This window comes from Micromys minutus, assembly GCF_963924665.1.
Source record: "Micromys minutus genome assembly, chromosome: 1".
Taxonomy (NCBI): domain Eukaryota; kingdom Metazoa; phylum Chordata; class Mammalia; order Rodentia; family Muridae; genus Micromys; species Micromys minutus.
The window spans coordinates 121,464,625-121,483,279 of NC_137969.1; the positions used below are offsets into that span (position 1 = coordinate 121,464,625).

The 18,655-nt window shown below is 40.8% G+C and overlaps 1 protein-coding gene across 1 annotated transcript in view; it reads right to left on the reverse strand.

Annotated features, from left to right (window-relative positions):
• TMEM156 (transmembrane protein 156) overlaps positions 1-17,441 on the reverse strand; it is a gene marked incomplete at both ends in the record, with an annotated part of 34,012 nt that extends 16,571 nt beyond the window's left edge. The window contains 3 exons of the mRNA XM_080926194.1: positions 1,382-1,642; positions 4,672-4,941; positions 17,354-17,441. Of these exons, the coding sequence (XP_080782320.1) occupies positions 1,382-1,642; positions 4,672-4,941; positions 17,354-17,441 (619 nt within the window). The remainder of the gene's footprint in view (positions 1-1,381; positions 1,643-4,671; positions 4,942-17,353) is intronic.
• Positions 17,442-18,655: the final 1,214 nt, after the last annotated feature.

An 18,655-nucleotide genomic window follows, 5' to 3' on the forward strand; every position in this document is an offset into this window, starting at 1 on the left:
CAACTCCTGGTTTCTGTCTTTTGACCTCTACTCATGTGCCATGGCATGCATGTGTGTGTATGCATGCACACATACGAGTGCGCGAGAGCACACACACACACACTCTCTCTCTCTATCTATCTATCTATCTATCTATCTATCTATCTATCTATCTATCTATCTATCTATACAAAGAGACAGTACCTCTGATAAGCTATAGCTCATGCCTCTAATGAAGAAGGAGTTTGCAGCCTTCACTGGAACAGGGTCACTTGCTCCCTTGAACACCTTTCCCCTATATGAAATGAAGCTACTAAATGAGGAAATTGGCCAGGTGGCTCGCAGGGATTTGTTCAGACTCCCGGCATTTGATTTCACTTCCAGGTGATACCAATCAATGTTCTTACATCAACAGTGCCACAGGACAGCAGCCCAACAGTTAGAGCTGTGTGCCATTAATCATCTTGGTCATGGGCTCCCAAATATGTGCCCTCCAGTTAACAAAGGTCCAGCAAAAGCCCTGGAGATGGGGCAACAACATGAAGGCTGACAGAGACCCCACTGAGCTGGATGGGTGGCCATGGCGATGAGGGATCAAACCCTGCTTCTGCCAGGTGGTGGCTGTTACAGCTTAAATAGGGAGTGTCGCCAGAACTCCTGTGATAGAACAGTTGGGGCGGTTACACCTTCTATATCTGCATTTGCTGTAAACATAGTTTTAAAAAATAATTACTCTGGAGGAGATTAAGCTTTAGAAAAGCATTCTGAAGCCATGGGGAAACAGCATATTTTAGGACTACCAAAAGATGCAGGGAACAGTCCGGTCATAGCAGGAGCTCCAGGAGACACTTGTTTACAGCTGATTCCTGTCTGACTCTGGGTCCCCATCCCAGCACACTGTCTGCCATAGAGAAGGCACTCGGTGGATGGATCCGTCATAAGATGCTTTCTAACACTAGACTTTAACCAGTGAGGTGGGGGCACAGTGCCTGTGGGATTCAGAACAGGGTGTCAGGAACTTAATCAGCCGTGAACAGAATTTAGATATGTCTGACTTCTTTCCCCTCAGAATCAGAATCAACCAGTGGCATCTCCCCCACCTCTGCCAAGCACCTAATCCCCACAGCACCTCATGAGAAAACTCCTTTCACCCAGTCAGCTCTGAGAGAGGTTGTGCTGAACTGGCTAAAAGCCAACTTTAATCATGTATGGATATTAACCCTTTTAAAAGAACCTTTAAATTTGTCGGCTTTTCATCGTGCACAGAGACCAGACATACTACATCATTTCGGCAACGAAATTCTTCAGTAACTTGACTTCCGGTGAATGTCATAGCCCTTTCTTAATTTTATGTATAGATACCAAGATTGTCCCTTTCCCTCTAATTTCCTTTCAAACTTACGTTTCACATCCATTTCTAAGTGCAAGAAAATGTGAGTGCAACTGTTCGTATTTTTCGTGAATCTACAAGTGTGGTTGAGAGACCTTTCCCCGGCTGGATCTTCGTCTACGGCTGTGGCTTTTCCAGGATGGGCTTCGGGGTTGCAGGTGGTGTTGTCTTCCTTCGTCGGCTCAGCTACGAGAGCCACGGTGATATTGAAATGCTGACAGGGTGAGTAAAAGTCACTCGCCGTCACTTCCATTGATCCCCTCATGACAAGACCTATAGAGAGGGTGAGAACCGGTTATGTGCAGAGTCGTGATATCTACTAAGAAAACACAATTGAGAGCTAAGTATCACTGGGCGTAGCTGCACATGCCTGTAATCCTCAGGATGCTTGTGTAGGACAGGACCCGGCCACCCAGGGTTACGTTGCAAGGCCCTGTCTCAAAAACAAAACAATCACAACAAAACAAAGGCCCAAATCTCCTTTCTAAAAAAAAAAAAAACTTATGGGAACTACAAATAATTATCCAATTTGTAACTTTTTAAAGTCACTGGCTTCCCGAAACATCGTCTTAGTCATTTCCTTCATCCTCACATGTTTTTTTCATGTGTGTGTTTCTGTGTCCATGTACTGGCATAGAGTGTGTACAGGAAAACTGATGTGTGTGCCTGCATGTACCTGTAGGGGGCAGAAGAGAGCCTTTGTTATTTTGCTGATTGGCTAACCTGGCTGATCATCAAGCCCCAGGGACCCTTCTGCCTCCACTTCCCCATTGTAGGGATTGTGTGTGTGTCACACACACAGCTTTTCCTTCTGGTTCTGGGGATGAAACGTGGGTCCTTATGCCTGCCTGGTGAGCGCTTTAAGAATGAGCACATCCCTAGTCCAAATTTCTCCTTTTAAAAAAGATGTCAGTCACACTGAGCTAGGTGCCAGGACGGTGATCTCATCTTAAGAAAATTGTATGTATCACAATCTTATTCCAAACGCCACAGCCTCGGGTGTTGAAGGTTAATACTTCAATATATTACAATTTGAGAGGATGCTTTTCAGTCTACACCGCGTTATCCTAAAACTTTACCGACTTCCTGCAAATAGGGGGACCTAACTCCCTCCGCATAGAGTACTGAAGAGCTGGACTGGTTTCTCGCTGTGGGGATGTAAATGAAACATCACCTTTTCTATCAAAGACTTAAACAAGACACGGTTAGCTCTGTCTTTAAAGAAGTTTGTAAAGCTGCCGCCCCGAAAAAACTTTCCCAGTCAGCAGTTTTCTAAGATCAAAGTATCTTCGTCTCCGTTCTATCTCAGTTCTCAGCTTTAAGTTTTCCAGCTAAGAGCCGGTCATTCCCAGTGAGGCACAGGACGCCTTGGAGTTAGAAATCAAAATCCAGCAAGACCCCTAGAAGACATACTTGCTTGTTTGATTAAAGCATCACACCCTTCTGGAAAAGCAAACCTTTTTCCCTTGATGAAATACTCTGGATTTTGTGGTCACTTTCTCAAGACCCCAGACCTAATTTTAAGAGAGTCAAGTTCAGGGTGGGGGAACGGCATTTCGTCACCAAGCAGGAAAAAGTGAAGCAGTTCCCCTTGGTCCTTTGAAACACTGAGACCAGAGCCTTGAGTCACTGTGAAAAGACCCATGTTATGGCTAACTTGCTGCAAGAAAGTCCTAGGTGTATGAAAATGGAAAGACAACAAGGAAACTATCCACAGAGGGAAGAACCAGCCCACGGGATGTGAGGAACGATTCACAGTGTATAACAGATAAAAAAGAATATCCAAGATATGTAAGGAATGCCCAGACGGAGGAGTAAGGAGGAAAACAGACAATCTGATTTTAAAATGGGCAAATGTCAGGTATAACAATACCTGCTGTCTTAGCTACTCCAGAGACTGAGGCAGGAGGATTGCTGGATACTTTGAGTTCAGGCCCATCTTTGGAAACATTTTAAAAAAAAAAGTGACTCAAAACAAACAAACCCACACAGAACTTGAACAGACTTTTACATCTGTTAAAAGATCTACATCCAGTGGGCATATGCAAACACCCAGTGGGCATATGCAAGCACATTCAACATCACTTGTCATCATAAAAATGCAAATTCGAACCACGATCAGATACAACCTGACTCCTGTCAGGATGAGCAGTGTGGACAAGATGAAGAAGCGGTACTGTTGAGAGTGGGGGGAATTTTGGGTCCTCCTTCTGATAGTGGGATAGATACTATTTCCCAGTCAAGTTGGGAAATAGTAAATAAGTTCCTCAAAAACGGAACAGTCTAACCACCGTTTACTCCAACAAGCTCACTTTCTGGCATATATCCAAAAGGTACAATGCTGATGGGGGTGTGGGGGATAGGGTGGTAAATACAGACATAGGTCTTACCCTCAAGAGGCCCACTGGAGAGCCAGACAAAAGGCAACTCATACCCAGTGGGCGATTGCTAATCATTTAGTTAGAAGTGTTTTCGTTTGCCTGTTTGCTTTTAAATCTTATTTTAAACAATCACTATCTGAAAAGAATACCCAGCTAACGTTTTAGCTAGCAAATGCACTGGCATTCTGATGGATTTTATGAAAGAGCATTTTGTCTTCGATAGGTTATACTAAAATTCATCATGACTACAAAGCCTTTTGAAATCACCCATTAGAAGCCACACCACTGGGTTTCAGTGTCACTAGATGTTAAAACAGAATGTTTTGAGGGGGTAGGCACACAGTATATCCGGGCAAGCACAAGCATTTGAAGGTTAGGAGACAACCTTGGGTTTCATTCCTCAGGTGCTGTTCCACTTCTGTTTGAGACAGGGTCTGTCACTGACCTAGAACTCCATCAAGTAGCTTATGCTGTGTGGCCACTGAGCTTCCAGAGACCTGCCTGTCTCTGCCTCTCACTTTGGCATCTCTGGGATTACTAGAAGGCTCTCCGGCACGCCAGCGTTTTCTTTTCTGTAATGTTTATTTGGTATTTATTATGTATTCGTATGTACGTACACACAAGTCCAGTGCCTGCAGAGGCCAGAACAGTGTATCGGATCCTGTAGCACTAGAGTAACAGGTGGGTGTGAGCTGCTCCTTGTGGATGCTGGTCCTCTGAAAGAGATGCTGGGCCATCCTCCAGCCTCAGTGCCCAGTTTCTATGTAGGTTCTGGAGTTCAAACCCAGTTCTTTACATTGTAAAGCAAAAAGCATTTTACCAACTGAGCTAGCTCTCCAGCCCTGGAATTCTTGCTTTTCCTTTTTTTCAAAATAACTTAATTTAGACTTGGTAAATGTCAGTCTATTCCTTTGTATTTACCTTTTGATGTTTGTTCCCGAGAAGTGAAATCCATGTCTCCCTTGGATTCACAAACCAAACACAAGGAACACATCGGCAATCCACTTGTGATGTCTTGGCAAATCTCAGCGAAGCTTTGGGAACTGGAGTGATTTGGAAGGGTTCCAATTATAGTCTGTGTTTCCTCTGCTGGTTGCAGAAAAGCCACAGAAGAAAAATTGAAGGAGGAAGGTGGGTAGGTGAAATTGGGTAGCAAACACACTTCCAGACAGAAGAGCTCTCGTGTTCTTTCTGCAGAGAAACAAAACAAAAAGCTCTCTTCAGCTGTGCATTTCTGAGTTTTTGACATTTTAATAAACACAAAGTAAGCTCTTCCTTATTCCTAGGCAAAGGATGGCTAGTCCATGACAAGGCTTTGTTTGTACATGAATTAGTATCTACTCCTTTTAAGTATTTCTTTTTTTAAACTTGTCAACATTCTGTTTAAGTTTTCAGAGAACAAATATCCATGTAGGGAAGTAAAATCTTAGCCATCCCTACTTCTGAAATGTGTGTGCATGTGTGTGCACGTGTGTGTGTGTGTGTGTGTGTGTGTGTGTGTGTGTGTGTGTGTGATATGTCACATGGGCATCCGTGGAAGCCAGAGAATGCTATAGAAACCCTTGAAACTGGAGTAGCCTGACATGGGCACTGGGAACTGAGCTTGGCTCCTCTGCAAGAACAGTGAGTATTCGTCACCACCAACCAATCTCTCCAGTCCATGGGGGGAAAGGTAACAGATAAGTATTAAGCTTGTCTGAATCTATCCATGTTTAAATTGTCAACTGCATGGATCCAGAGAAAGGATAACAAAATCTGGACAGTGTTTCTGTGTTTGTTTCTAAGTCTGCTAGAGAGGAGTTCCACAGCCTTGGCCATTCAGAATAAGAGAACTCTCCTGGTTTGGATGTCCAGAAGTTCAATATTAATGTCAATAGTTAGAAATCCTGGCCTGTATAAATAGCCTTTAGAGAACCTAGAAGCATCTTCTCCTAAGTCCTGGTACCTGCCTGTGCTCCTTGGCTCATGTGCACCAGTGTCTCCTTCATCGAGGTGCTTTCTGCTCTGTGTCTCTGCTTTCTACTCTTCTAACTCTGACAAAGCCCCTCTGTATCAGTCAGGGGTCTCTAGAAAGACAAACTGATAGGATGAGTGAAAATAAATAAATATATTTAATTAATATATACCATCTGTATACATATATGTATGTATGTTATTAGAGTAGCTTATAGGTTGCCATCCAGCTAGACCAACAGTGTCTGTTTACTGGAGGAGGGTCTAAAAACCCAGCAGCTGTTGAGTTCACAAGGTTCAGTTGATCTTCATTATATGCTGGAGTCCCCCCAAAAAGCAGTCTCTAGGGAAGGAATGAACTTGCCTGAAAGACTGAGGGCAAGTAGACAAAGAGATGTTGCAGTAGGTGAGTACCCTCTACTCAAATCACCCAGAGGTTCGGCACGAGTTCCTCACTGCCTGCCCCAATGTTCTAAGTTCCCGAGCAGAAGACACACAAACACAGCCTTCTATTTTAAAGTGCCTTAAACAGTTCCGTGGCAAGGCTACTCCCAAACTTGCTCCTGGCTAACACCTCCCCTCTGATACTCCTGAGTTATTACTTTCTGAAATCTATATTCCATCTTTGCTACCCTAGACCCAGTTGGGGCCCCCTGGGGCTGCTCTCCCCTCCCCCTTACATGATTTATGTGCTCTCTCTTCTGCGACTCTCAAGCCTGGATCTTATTTCTTCTCCCCCAATCTCCACCTCCCCATGGTGATTCTAAATCCTCCTCCCTGTTCTGTTCCCCTTGACCTTGAATCCCAAATTCCCATCTCTGTCTTCCTGCCCAGCATTAGCTGCCAATTTACCAATCAGAGCCAATGAGGGGCAGGTACCCTCAGCGTCTTACATGCAACTTTGGAAACTCAATTAACATACGACAAGTGTTAAACCAAACCCTTCACAAGAGACTTGACTGTTTTGTTCCTATTTGTGGGTAAAAAGTTCTGGCCTATCATGTGTTTCTGCCTTACCTCAATGCATTGTTTAAAATTCAGGTTTTTGAATCTGGAGAGATGGCTCAGCTGTTAAGAGCACAGATTACTCTTCTGAAGGACCTGGGTTCAATTCTCAGCATTTACATGGTGATTACACAACCCTCTGTAATTCCAGTTCCAAGACACCCAACACCCTCTTCTGGCTTTCAAACTTTTAAATGTAAGTCTGTGTTCCCAGGTTTGTTTTTGGTTTTTTTTTTTTTTTTTTTTTTTTTTTGTTTTGTTTTGTTTTGTTTTTAATATTTTATTTATATGAGTACACTGTGACTGTCTTCAGACACACCAGAAGAGGGCGTAAGATCTCATTACAGATGGTTGTGAGCCACCATGTGGTTGCTGGGAATTAGACTCAGGACCTCTGGAAGAGCAGCTAGTGCTTTTAACCACTGAGCCACCTCTCCAGCCCATGTTACCAGATTTTCTCTTTTTTTTTTCTTTTCTTTTTTCTTTCAACTTTATTTTTTAAAAGAGAGATACATGTACAGATTTTTAAAGGCATTTTGGCATAACACTATATGAATATGTTTTTTCTCAGTACTAAATTCTTTTAGAAGTTTGATAGTCTGCCTTGAAATCCCACTGGTTACCATAAGCATAAAGTACATGTAGAGCAGAACAGAACATGGAAACAGAGTTTTCTTGGTGAGTATAGATTAAACATAATAATTTTTGAATACCAAAAATTGACATAAGGCTATATTCTTAGCTCTTGGATTATTAATGACTTAAAGTCCAGGTGTACCACACTCTGAGAGGGTGCTATACTTATTTTTTTTTCCTAAGAAGGACTGAGGCTTTCACTTTTTGGCCTGTTTTTCTTGAGCTTCAAATGGCCTGTGAGTTTTTTCTGGGGTATTCAGAACTTTCTGGGGCTAGTATCCAATTATCAGTAACTACATATTATATCTGTTCTTTTGTGACTGGGTTACCTCACTCAGGATGATATTCTCTAGATACATCTATTTTCCTAGGACTTTCATAAAGTCATTGTTTCTAATAGCTGAGTAGTACTCCATTGTGTTAATATACCACAATTTTTGTATCCATTCATCTACTGAAGGACATCTGGGTTCTTTCCAGCTTCTGGCTATTATAAATAGAGCTGCCATGAACATTGTGGTGCATGTGTCCTTATTGTATGTTAAAGCATCTCTGGGGTATATGCTCAGAAGTGGAATAACTGGGTGTTCAGGTAGGACTATGTCCAATTTTCTGAGGAACCTCCAGACTGATTTCCAGAGTGGTTGTACCAACTTACAACCCCACCAACAGTGGAAGAGTGTTCCTCTTTCTCCTCATCCTTGCCAGCATCTGCTGTCATCTGAATTTTTGACCTTAGCATTTCTGACTGGTGTGAGGTGGAATCTCAGGGTTGTTTTGATTTGCATTTCCCTGATGACTAGGGATGTTGAGCACTTTCTTAGATGCTTCTCAGCCATTTGATGTTCCTCAGTTGAGAATTTTTGTTTAGCTCTGTACCCAATTTTTTAATAGGATTGTTTGATTCTCTGGCATCTAACTTCTTGAGTTCTTTGTATATACTGGATATTAGACCTCTATCAGATGTGAGGTTGGTAAAGATCTTTTCCCAATCTGTTGGCTCCCAGATTTTAAAAAAATTAAATGCACAGGAGCCAAGCTAATACAACAGCCATGCAGCTCCTTAAAACTGTCTGTTACTTCAGTTTCAAAACCGCTTACACCCTTACAGACACACATGCAGGCTAAACACCAATGCACACAAAATAGAAATAAGTCTATCTTAAATGCCTCCTTTGCCTTGGCTAGGGTTTACCTGTGATTTAATCAATGTGAACACATCTGAGCTCACTGCGTTACTGAAAATAATCATTTAGCAGTGTGACCAGTTAAGGACCTGGTAACAAACCTTCCAATGACTCAGACACTGTCTGCTATATTTTAGGTTCAAAGTAACTGACATGGCTAATCCTGCCTCTCTGTGGCTTCTCCACATTCTCTCTGAAATGTAGGTTAGGGTCTCCAAGTGCCACAGAGCACATTGGGTCACTTTTAAAGTAGTTACTTTTAGTTCAACCTTGGCTCAGGCTTAAAGGGGAAGCCAAACTAGTAACTAACACTTAAAATAGTTTTGATTAATGGAGTTTGTATTTTAATAGTAACTCCATAAGCATTTGATTATTAGCGATTTGTACTGTCATATAATAACTTAAATGCCCTTGTCCTAGCCCTCTGTATTTAAAAGTTATTTCCCCCCCCCAAAAAAAAGTTATTTCCCCAGCAACTCACATGTAATTTCTAACAGTGAAGAAATTTCAAAATTGAACTGTTAATAAAGGTTTCTCTTGGGGGAAGAGAATTTTATTCAAATAAATTTTATGATGCATAAATATTTACAGTAAAAATTATAAGGAGTTCATAACTGTAACAAGAGTGCTGACTATTCTTCCGGAAATTCTGAGTTCAGTTCCCAGCAACCACCTGGTGATGGATCTGATGCCCTCTTCTGGTGTGTCTGAAGACAGCCTCAGGGTACTCATAGACTGAAATAAATAAATCTTTAAAAAATCATTTCCTTTAGTAGCAATGGTCAGAGGAGGCAGATGGCCACGCACACAGTGACAATGTTCTCACAGTCTTCTCAGCATCACCAAAACACATCAAGACTGTGTTTCCTGCCACCTCTCCATCTTGCTCACTGGCGCTTCCATCTTGTGAGATACTCAACTTCCTGAATTTATATTGCTATGCCATGACCTAGAAAGGAGAGTGAAACAATTTTGCTGTCAACATTGCAGTCTTACTCAATTAAGTGGTCACCGGGCTTTCCAAATGGATGGAACACCCTCTATATTTGGCCATTGGGTTGTTTTACGTGGTTTTTAAACCTCAATTTTATATAATTCCATTGGAACAGGAATAAATAGAGGGTGCAGCCTTTCCTGGTATAATTTTAAGAAATAAACCACCCCCCTCAACCACTTTATCATCAGGTGGATCATATTTCCAACTTCACAAACATGGCTTTGTGAATCAACCACCTCCATTAATGTTCCCAGAGTCACTACCTGCCCGCTCTGAGAATTGCAAGTGCATCCCAGAATGCTTCAGTACCAAGTTAGCAGCTTGTCTGTGGAAATATGCAGAATGCTGAATAGAGTTAGGAAAACACTTGGCAGAGCAGGAGAAAGGTACGGGCCAGTTGTTTTCTCCTTCTCAAAGGAAAGCAAATGACAATGCTCAAGAGCTGTATTTTTCTTCCTTGACTTTTATTGTAAAAACACATCACACATAGGCTTCTACAAGATGCTCTGAGCCCATTAAAGACAGAGACAAGCAGATCTCTGAGTTCGAGGCCAGCCCTCGAGTGAATTCCAGGACAGCCAGGGCTACACAGAGAAACTCTATCTGAGGGCAGGGTGGGTGAAAATAAGCAAATATTAGTATTCCTATCCCCAAATCAAGAAGTGTGCTGTTGCCAACACCTCCACAGCATTCTCAGCAGCCCCTGCACCTGGGCAAGCACACAAATGCATCGCTGTACCATCTACACTCTTCTGTGATTTACTCCTTTTCTTTAATATGTTTTGGTCATGTTGGCTTTGCACAGATGTACTTAAATTGTTGAGTCTTATGAATGAACATATTATGTAATTTATCTACTTTTTGACAGTGAACATTTGGGTTGTTTCCATTTTCAGCTGTTCAAAATAATGACGCTATGAAGTGTGACTTCATACATTTCTGATAGGAATTCAAAGCAGCAAAATTACATTGGGGAACAGATTTCATTTCCCTATAAGCTAAATATATACTTACCATATGGTCCCCAAACCTCAATCCTAGGAATTTACACACACACACAAATAAAAACAGCCACACAATCAGGTGCTTCTGTCTTACCTGCACATGAGTTTTATGGTAGTTTCCAAATGTTGTAAGAGCCAAGAACTGAAAACAATCCACATTTCCAGCAAACAGTGAATCTAAAAACAACCTCTGACATACGATGGAATCTCACTCAGTGACAAACAGAAGAAACTATCAGTAACATCATGGACGAATCACATGGTGTTTTTGTGCAATTGAATAAGCCACACAAGGTCGCCTGATTCTGCTTCTATGAGATTTAGGAAAATGCACAATACTTGGCTGTGGAAGAGATCTTACAGGTTGGAGCAAGAGGAACTTTTTGGGAAGATGGAAAGTTATGCCTTAATTGTGGTTACAATGTGATAGTCAAGTTGGTAGATACAGCTGTTAAACTGTGTCTTAGAAATACTTTCTCTTGTCCATAGCTGTGTTGATTGTTGGCTGTTTAGATTTTTTTTTTTTTAGTTTGATAGAATTCTGTTTGCCTGTCTTAAAGTCTTTGTTCACTCTGCTTTTGACAACATCTCTTTTTTATTTTTATTTTTCATTTATGTGAGTACACTGCAGCTGTCTTCAAACACACACCAGAAGAAGGCATCAGATCTCATTACAGATGGTTGTGAGCCACTATGTGGGTGCTGGGATTTTGACTCAGGACCTCTGAAGAGCAGTCAGTGCCCTCATCCACTGAGCCATCCCTCCAGCTTTTGACAACATTTCTAAAAGTCACGGTAAGAGCCAACAAATCAAGAATATTTTCTACCAACAGTTGGGCTCCATATATGATATGAAATAAGGTTCCAAACATATGCTTATATTATTCATCATTTTGATGGCTTCTCTTATCTACTGAAACAGTTAAGTATTTATTTATAATACTCTAATTGTAATATAAGTAATATTTATGATATTCTTTCAAGATTTGGTTCTACTGCCTGTTGTTTCTGTTGATTCTTGTCTGTTGAGTCTACATGTGTTTCATGATGTTTTGGTTAATAGCTTATTTTCTCTGGTGTTTTATTTGGGAGTTATTTGAGGACTGGTTTGAAGTGTTTTCTTCTTCCTCCACAGAATATTGGTATTTGCCTCTGTTGACTGTCTAATGGCACCATTGATCCAAAACGCCTTCAATTCATTTCTTGAATTGAACTTTTTATACCTTGCACACAATAGACCTCAGTATCCAAGTTATGGCAGATATGTATAAACTCTCAATACAGCTCCCCCCCTTACTCTGTTCAAGGCAAAAACAAACAAATGAAAACTTTCCCACAGCCAGACATTTTCCCCATTGCTTGCCAGATAACTACTCTGAGTCTTGTTTCCCCAATGCTTTAGCTATTTTTCAATTAGCAAATCATTAGTAAACTTTGAAAGGAACATATGAATTATATAAGTGTATATGTATTATTTGTGCAGTTTTATGATGCTTGGTGAAAGCCCAATAAATAGTATTTTTGCTACTAGGAATGGTGCTAATATAATCATTTGGGGAAGATATTTAGCACCGTCTTATAAAATTAAATAACCAACTTCATGTATTGTTTGTATCCCCTTAAAACCCATCTACTGAACTCAAGTCCCAGTATGATATTTGGAGGTGGGGTCTGTGGGGTAATTAATTCATGAAAGTAGAATTCTAAAGAGTAGCAATTGTGCTCTATAAAATGAGGCCAAGAAAATAATTTTCTCCCTTTCCAAATTTCATGAAAATTCAGGGGAACTAGACAGTCTATGTCTCAAAAGACTACCCTTTACTGGAACCCAGCCACAGTGGCATCCGGACTGTGTGAAGTTGAAGCTTCACAGGAGAATAAGCAGACAGCAGGCAGAGTAGAAGGAACTTTGTCAGTTATACATCTGACATGAGGATCAATATACAGAATCTATAAAGCACTCAAGAAACTAAACACACACAGTCAATCAATCAAAAAATAGGTATTTGACAGAGAGTTCGAAAAAGAAGAATATCTAATGACCAATAAACATTTGTGTTTAACACCATCATCCATCAGGAAATACAAGTTAAACTATGCTGAGATCCTGTCCTAAGGCGGTCAGAAGGGCTAACTCTCCATTAATGAATGGTAACAAATGCTGTGAGGGTGCAGAGAGAGAGGAATCCTTATGCACCCCTAGTAGGAGTGTAAACCAGTGCAACCACTTTGGAAATTTGTATGACAGTTTCTCAAGAAACTAAAAATAAAGCTAAGGAGATGACTCAGTAGGTAAAAGTGTTGCCAAACTAGACTGACGGCCTCAGTTTGGATTCCCTGAACTTTTATCAAACTCTGGCATGGCAGTGTTTGTCAGAGACCCCAGTAAGGTAGGAGGTCAAGGTAGAGTTCCCTTTCTGCTCACAGGTCAGCAGCTACTCAAGCTCAAACCTGGAGCTCTCTACCTGACAAACACGCGTTCCACCACCGAACTACATTCCCAGTAGATTAGTTGAATATTGAATCAGTTAAAAATGAGTTACATGTAAAAATATTTAGCCTTGTGCTCCTCGGTATGTGTAGCTTCATGTATTCGTTAAGATTGGGGGTTGGAAACAGGCAGATCCCTAGAGGTGACCAGGTACCAGTCAAACCAGTTCATAAGCTCTGGTTCACTGAGCAACGCTGCCTAAAATAACTACGGTGGGGAGCAATAGAGAAAAATGCTTGGCATTGACCTCTGGCTGCCACATGCACTGCACTCCCCACCCCGTACCCCACACACTTCAAATTATAAGCCAGATGTAGTGCTGAGCATCCATTGTCCCAGTAATTGGGAGGCTGAAGTAGGAGAAGCATTAGAGGTTTGAGAGCATCCCAGGCAACATAGTTTAAAGTTTAGTCATATGGCCTAAACCTTATTAGGAATCATTGATTACATTCTTATAAAGTCAGTAAGAAGAAAAGAAAGTGCTCACTTTGAAAACAAGGGGCATTTCATTCATTCATTGCAGCCCTGTCAGTACAGTGCCTCTGTAGTAAGGACATAAACACAGTGGAGACACACTGCTGAGTTGAGGAGGGGTTGTCCTGTAATTCACAAGGCAAGGTCCTTCATCCTTGGCTTGCCTCAGTTTACCACTCATCACGCTACGGTTTCCACCAGAAAATGTGACAGGGAAGAGAAATGAAACCCACTGTACCTATTTCATGGGAGTTTGACTCTTCAAAGTAAACAACATCAACACAGCTGGGCATAATGAGACTTGCAGAGTATTCATCTGCATTGTTCTTGTCCTGATTGCTGCAAACCTCTGTAACGTCCGACCAGGTCTGCTCTTACAAAGTTTTGAGATTTGATATGCAAACATTTTACTTGAAATTCAATAAGAATCATGACTTCTCTTAGAAAGTGCTTCTGTAAACAAGTACTGTGGGGGATTATTTGAACTCTGCCAAGTTATTACTTTTTTGGCATCTGGGAGCGGAGGGAACCTCCTCTCAGCATAGGCCTGGGAACATCATTAATGTTCTCATAACTCCTTTGACATTGCCTTTACTCTTTATGCGGTTGTACTTAATCGCCTGACCAACCATTCTGTTCATGACTGCAAACCCTTAAGAAAGACTTGCCTTTCCTTCTGTCAGCCTCACTTTCCCAGCATAGAGAGACACCATGGCTAAGAGAAAGAATAAATTAAAGACCTTTGGGATCTATCTAAGGTTGAACCAAGGCTCCTTCCCAAATTTTATACGTGCATTTGGTCTGCACACATTTCTGCTCACCGTGTGCATGCCTAGTGCCTCTGCAGCCCAGAAGAGTGTAGGAGGCCCTGGGTCTGAAGTTACACTGTTGTAATCTGCCATGTGCTGAGAATTGAACCCAGGTTCTCTGAAAGTGTAGCCAGTGCTTTTAAGCATTGAGCCACCTCTCGAGCCTCCCAACTCTCCATCTGAAAGGTTTCATCCAACAAGAGCAGATCAGTGATGTTGTGGTTGGGAGCAAACTTGCTTCCTCGGTTTCAAGGAATGGAATCAGTATCTGCATTTTCTACAAGCAAGTGAAGTAGGCCCAGCTGTTCACCAACTGCTGTGCCCGGGATACCTTCTAAACTAACTGAAGGCTTCGGATCATTGTTGGGCTAGGTTACCTTGCCAATGCCACCCTTTTGAGTGGCTATCAATATCTAAGAAGCTCTCATTCTTAAAATTAAACCAAATAGCTAATACTACATAATTATAGCAACTGAAGATTCATGATAATAATTTTTAACTATTCAAAGACTTGGATATGTTTGTGATAAACTATGATCAGACATGATGCCGTCTTTTCAACTTGGGGATTTAGAGTTTATTGCTTTGAAACCAAATATATTAAACCTGATTTATACATTGTTCCACCTTGAGATTCCTTCTGAGTTCATTTGACACGGCAAAGGCAGGGTATAGGTAAGTGGTTTAGATGTCAAATAATTTTGTCGTACTTATTGTAGAGTTAAAGAGCAATGCAATCTGAAGGAAGAAAAGACAACATACCCAACAGGCCTTGGCCTTGAGAGTCTTAAGATTCACTTTTCTGCTTTGAGAATGATCTCACTTCATTATCTAAATAACTGTATAATTCTTTATTAGATTCACTGATTGACCATTCAATTAATTTCAAGAACCAATTCACTGGGATTAAAAACTAACATCGATGGCCAGGAATGATGGCACACACCTTTAATCTCAGCTCTTGGAAGCCAGAGGCAACCAGATCTCTGTGAGTTCAAGTCCAGCCTGGTCTATATAGCAAGTTATAGGACAGCCAGGGCTACATAGGGAGACCTTGTCCCACCCCACCCCCCAAACTTAAGCAGCAAAATAGTTAAATCCAAACCTCCTTAGTTTAATCAACATAAGGTTACACCTGTTGGGGTTATAGCAATAATTCTGATGACCCATAGACCATTATTACCCTATTGCATGTGTGAAATAGTTAACCCAATAATCAATACTTTGTGGTGGCTTTGAGCAAAATTCCTTCCACCCCTGAAGGACATCAGGAGAACACAGCCGTTTGCAAACCGTTTTGTGTGCTGTTCTGCCATAGGGATCCTTTGAAACAAAATATCCAAATAATGTCACCATCCCAAAGAACGAAAAGAGCCATCGATGCTGTTCTTTAACCAGAAAACAAGCGGTTCTTTCGGCTTAGGACAGCAGCAAAGGAACAGTGGCAGCTGAAAGAACAAACATGTACCTGGCGCTTGTCACCCTTGTCAACATGAAGAACAGACCGGTTGTCTCCAGCCAGGGGAGTTCAGCGAAGAGGATTTTGAAAAACAAACAAACAAACAAACAAACAAAAAAAAAAAAAAAAAAAGCAAAAGCAAAAACAAACCGGCTTTGTTCTGCTTACAAAATCAAAGGCCCACTGAGGTTTCCTCCATGTTGCTCTCTGACTCTCCCTGGGCTGCACTGGTCCTCTGATGTCACCTCTGAGGCCTCTGTCTTTTCCCTCCTCCTCCCAGTCTTTAATAGGATCTTGGAGTGACCATCTCTGGAAAAGCACTGACCAGCTTAGCAGACAGTAGCTGATTACCTGATTTTCATTAGATCCAAACTAATTGGTCAAAGTAATAGGAATATAAACACAGAGAAGGCCTAGCCTAGATGGCTAAAGACATGTTTTCCTCTCAGCCTAAAATATCTTAAAAATAACTCGTCTTTCTTCTATTTCCTTTAGGACCCATTTTCAGTGGGTGAAATAAGCATCAAAGATACACTCAATGCTTGCCCAATCTGAGCAAAAAAATAAAACCAAACTTAAAGGAAAAAAAAATTAAATTCGATCATTTGTAAAAACTTCGGCTACAGTGTTTATTTAGCAAAAATAGTCTTATCTGGCTACTTAGCATCGTTTAATATGAGACATTAAATAACCATTGCAGTATGTCATCAAATAAAATTAGCAAAAGTATTTTTGTCTGAACACTTAGCCTTGCATATATTCGACAATAAATATTCATTGCAGCAAGATATCAAGTATAAGTTTTTTCTCTAGTTTTAGTAAATTTATATGATTTCTATTTAGTAATAGAACAGTGGATTTTTTTCACTTTTTCTTCTAATTAAAGGCTAATTAGCACAATTATCACTTAAACATCCACAATATGTTTTTCAGTCTTTTAATAATATATAAGAATTAGCTTAAATTCCCCTTTTTTGTTTGTTTGTTTCTCTACGCTGAAGTTCAACAACCATATAACAGTTCTTTGAAGGGCTCTCAGAGTGGGTCGTACCCTGTTCCTAATGCTCACACCCACACACATACCTGCCTATAGTTGTGCCCATCTGGGTTTTGCTATATATTCAAAAGACTAGAATTATTCCTATCTTTCTAAAATCAGCAGTAAATTATTAGCATCACCTTGTAATTAAATGGATCATTTTTAAAATAAATAAATGTCGTTTTCCTTAGTAAGTAGTTCCAGAATATAAAAACAGAGTAAGATTATTTTGAAAAAATGGAAACTGTTTGAAAGAAACAAACTCATAGAATGGTATTCTCTTAAGTCCCATGTCTGGAATCTAAAATTGGACTTTAAATATTTCTTTTCATTTTTAAATGTAACCATAACTAGGTCCTAAGGTCACTGTGCTAGACAGCAGTCTACTAAAAATTGGTATCTCATTTTCCTTAAAGGCGCTTCAGTCACTGAACTTGGGCTCACTCAGCATACACCCAAAAAGAGCTTGTCTGCCACCACTAGCTGCCACCGTACTCTAAAGTAAGCAAGGAGAGGACAATTGCAATGCAAAAAAAAAAAAAAACTTACCTTTTGGTGTCTTGAAAAATTCTGGCAGGACTAAAATGAAGGCGATCACTATTGCCATAAATAATTTAAGGGAAGCGGCTTCTGGCATGTCTACTCCCAGGACGCAAACCTGTTTCCATCGGTAGCTTGATAACTATGTTGCTTCCTGCTTCTCAGCTCAGCTCTACTTCAAGTTCCTGAGATTCACCTCACACTCACTTCCGTTTGGGTCTGACTTAAAAAAAAAAAAAAAAGTTACCCCAACAGAGACTTCTTCACTTTGAGTCACTTTGCCTAATAAAGCCACCCCACCGTCTAACAAGAACTGTTGAGTTAACTGGTAAACAAGATGACCAGGAAATGATCTTAAGAAACAAAGGGGGTCTGGCTTCATCCAAATTTGAAGCTGTTTTTCGTGTTTGCCAATGTGTAAGAGTACATGTAAACCTACAACTTAACAACCAAAAACCAAAGCACCAATGTTTATTAACATTGGCTTTATTAACATCGTTCACTCATTCACCTCGTAAATAATAGTTAATCTCTCTGAAAGCCAGATGCTGCTCTGGATTCTGGTGTTTGGAAGACAGTAAACAGCACAGGAGAGGAGTATAAACAAAAGGCTTATGAAAATTTGGGGTCCTGCTTTACCGTTGCCTCTGCAAGTGGTCTGAGGGACCTTGTTTGGGTTACAGTCTATAAACAATGTTTACTATGACACAATCCACATTCCTGTTCTTCTTACAAAAGAATAAAATCATTTGTTTTAGAGTGTAAAGGATGGGGGGAAACCATGATGAATACAGCGTACAAGCCAATGTTCTTACACAAATAGTTAGCATTTCCCCACCACCACCCCAGTTAGAATAAAATGTATCCAGTTCTTCAATTTGTACTTGAAGCAAATGTATCCCTGGCTCTGTCCCTGGAGCTCTGTAACTATTCCTTTCTGCTGACCCTCTCTTTTGTTCTCACTCACCCACTCCTAGGCTTTATGGAACAACAGGTGGGTGGGGAGAGAAAGGACAAAGATTAGGCTGGGAATATGTGCCAAGAATCAAGTGACTTGTCTTCCTATTGTATACTATGATTTACATACACATGGGAATCCTCAGTATGGGGATTTTAAGACCTGAGCAGTAGAGATAGAAATAGAATTCCCAAGTGTATACTTTATCTTAAGAACATCATTAAGGATTGTTGTGTGAACACTAGCCGGTAGGAGTGAAGGTTCCAGTTAAGTACCATCTAGTTCCCTTGACACTCTAAGCATTGGTAGTCTTCATCAATAGGGTTTTACTGTCCCATGGTGGAGAGAACCAA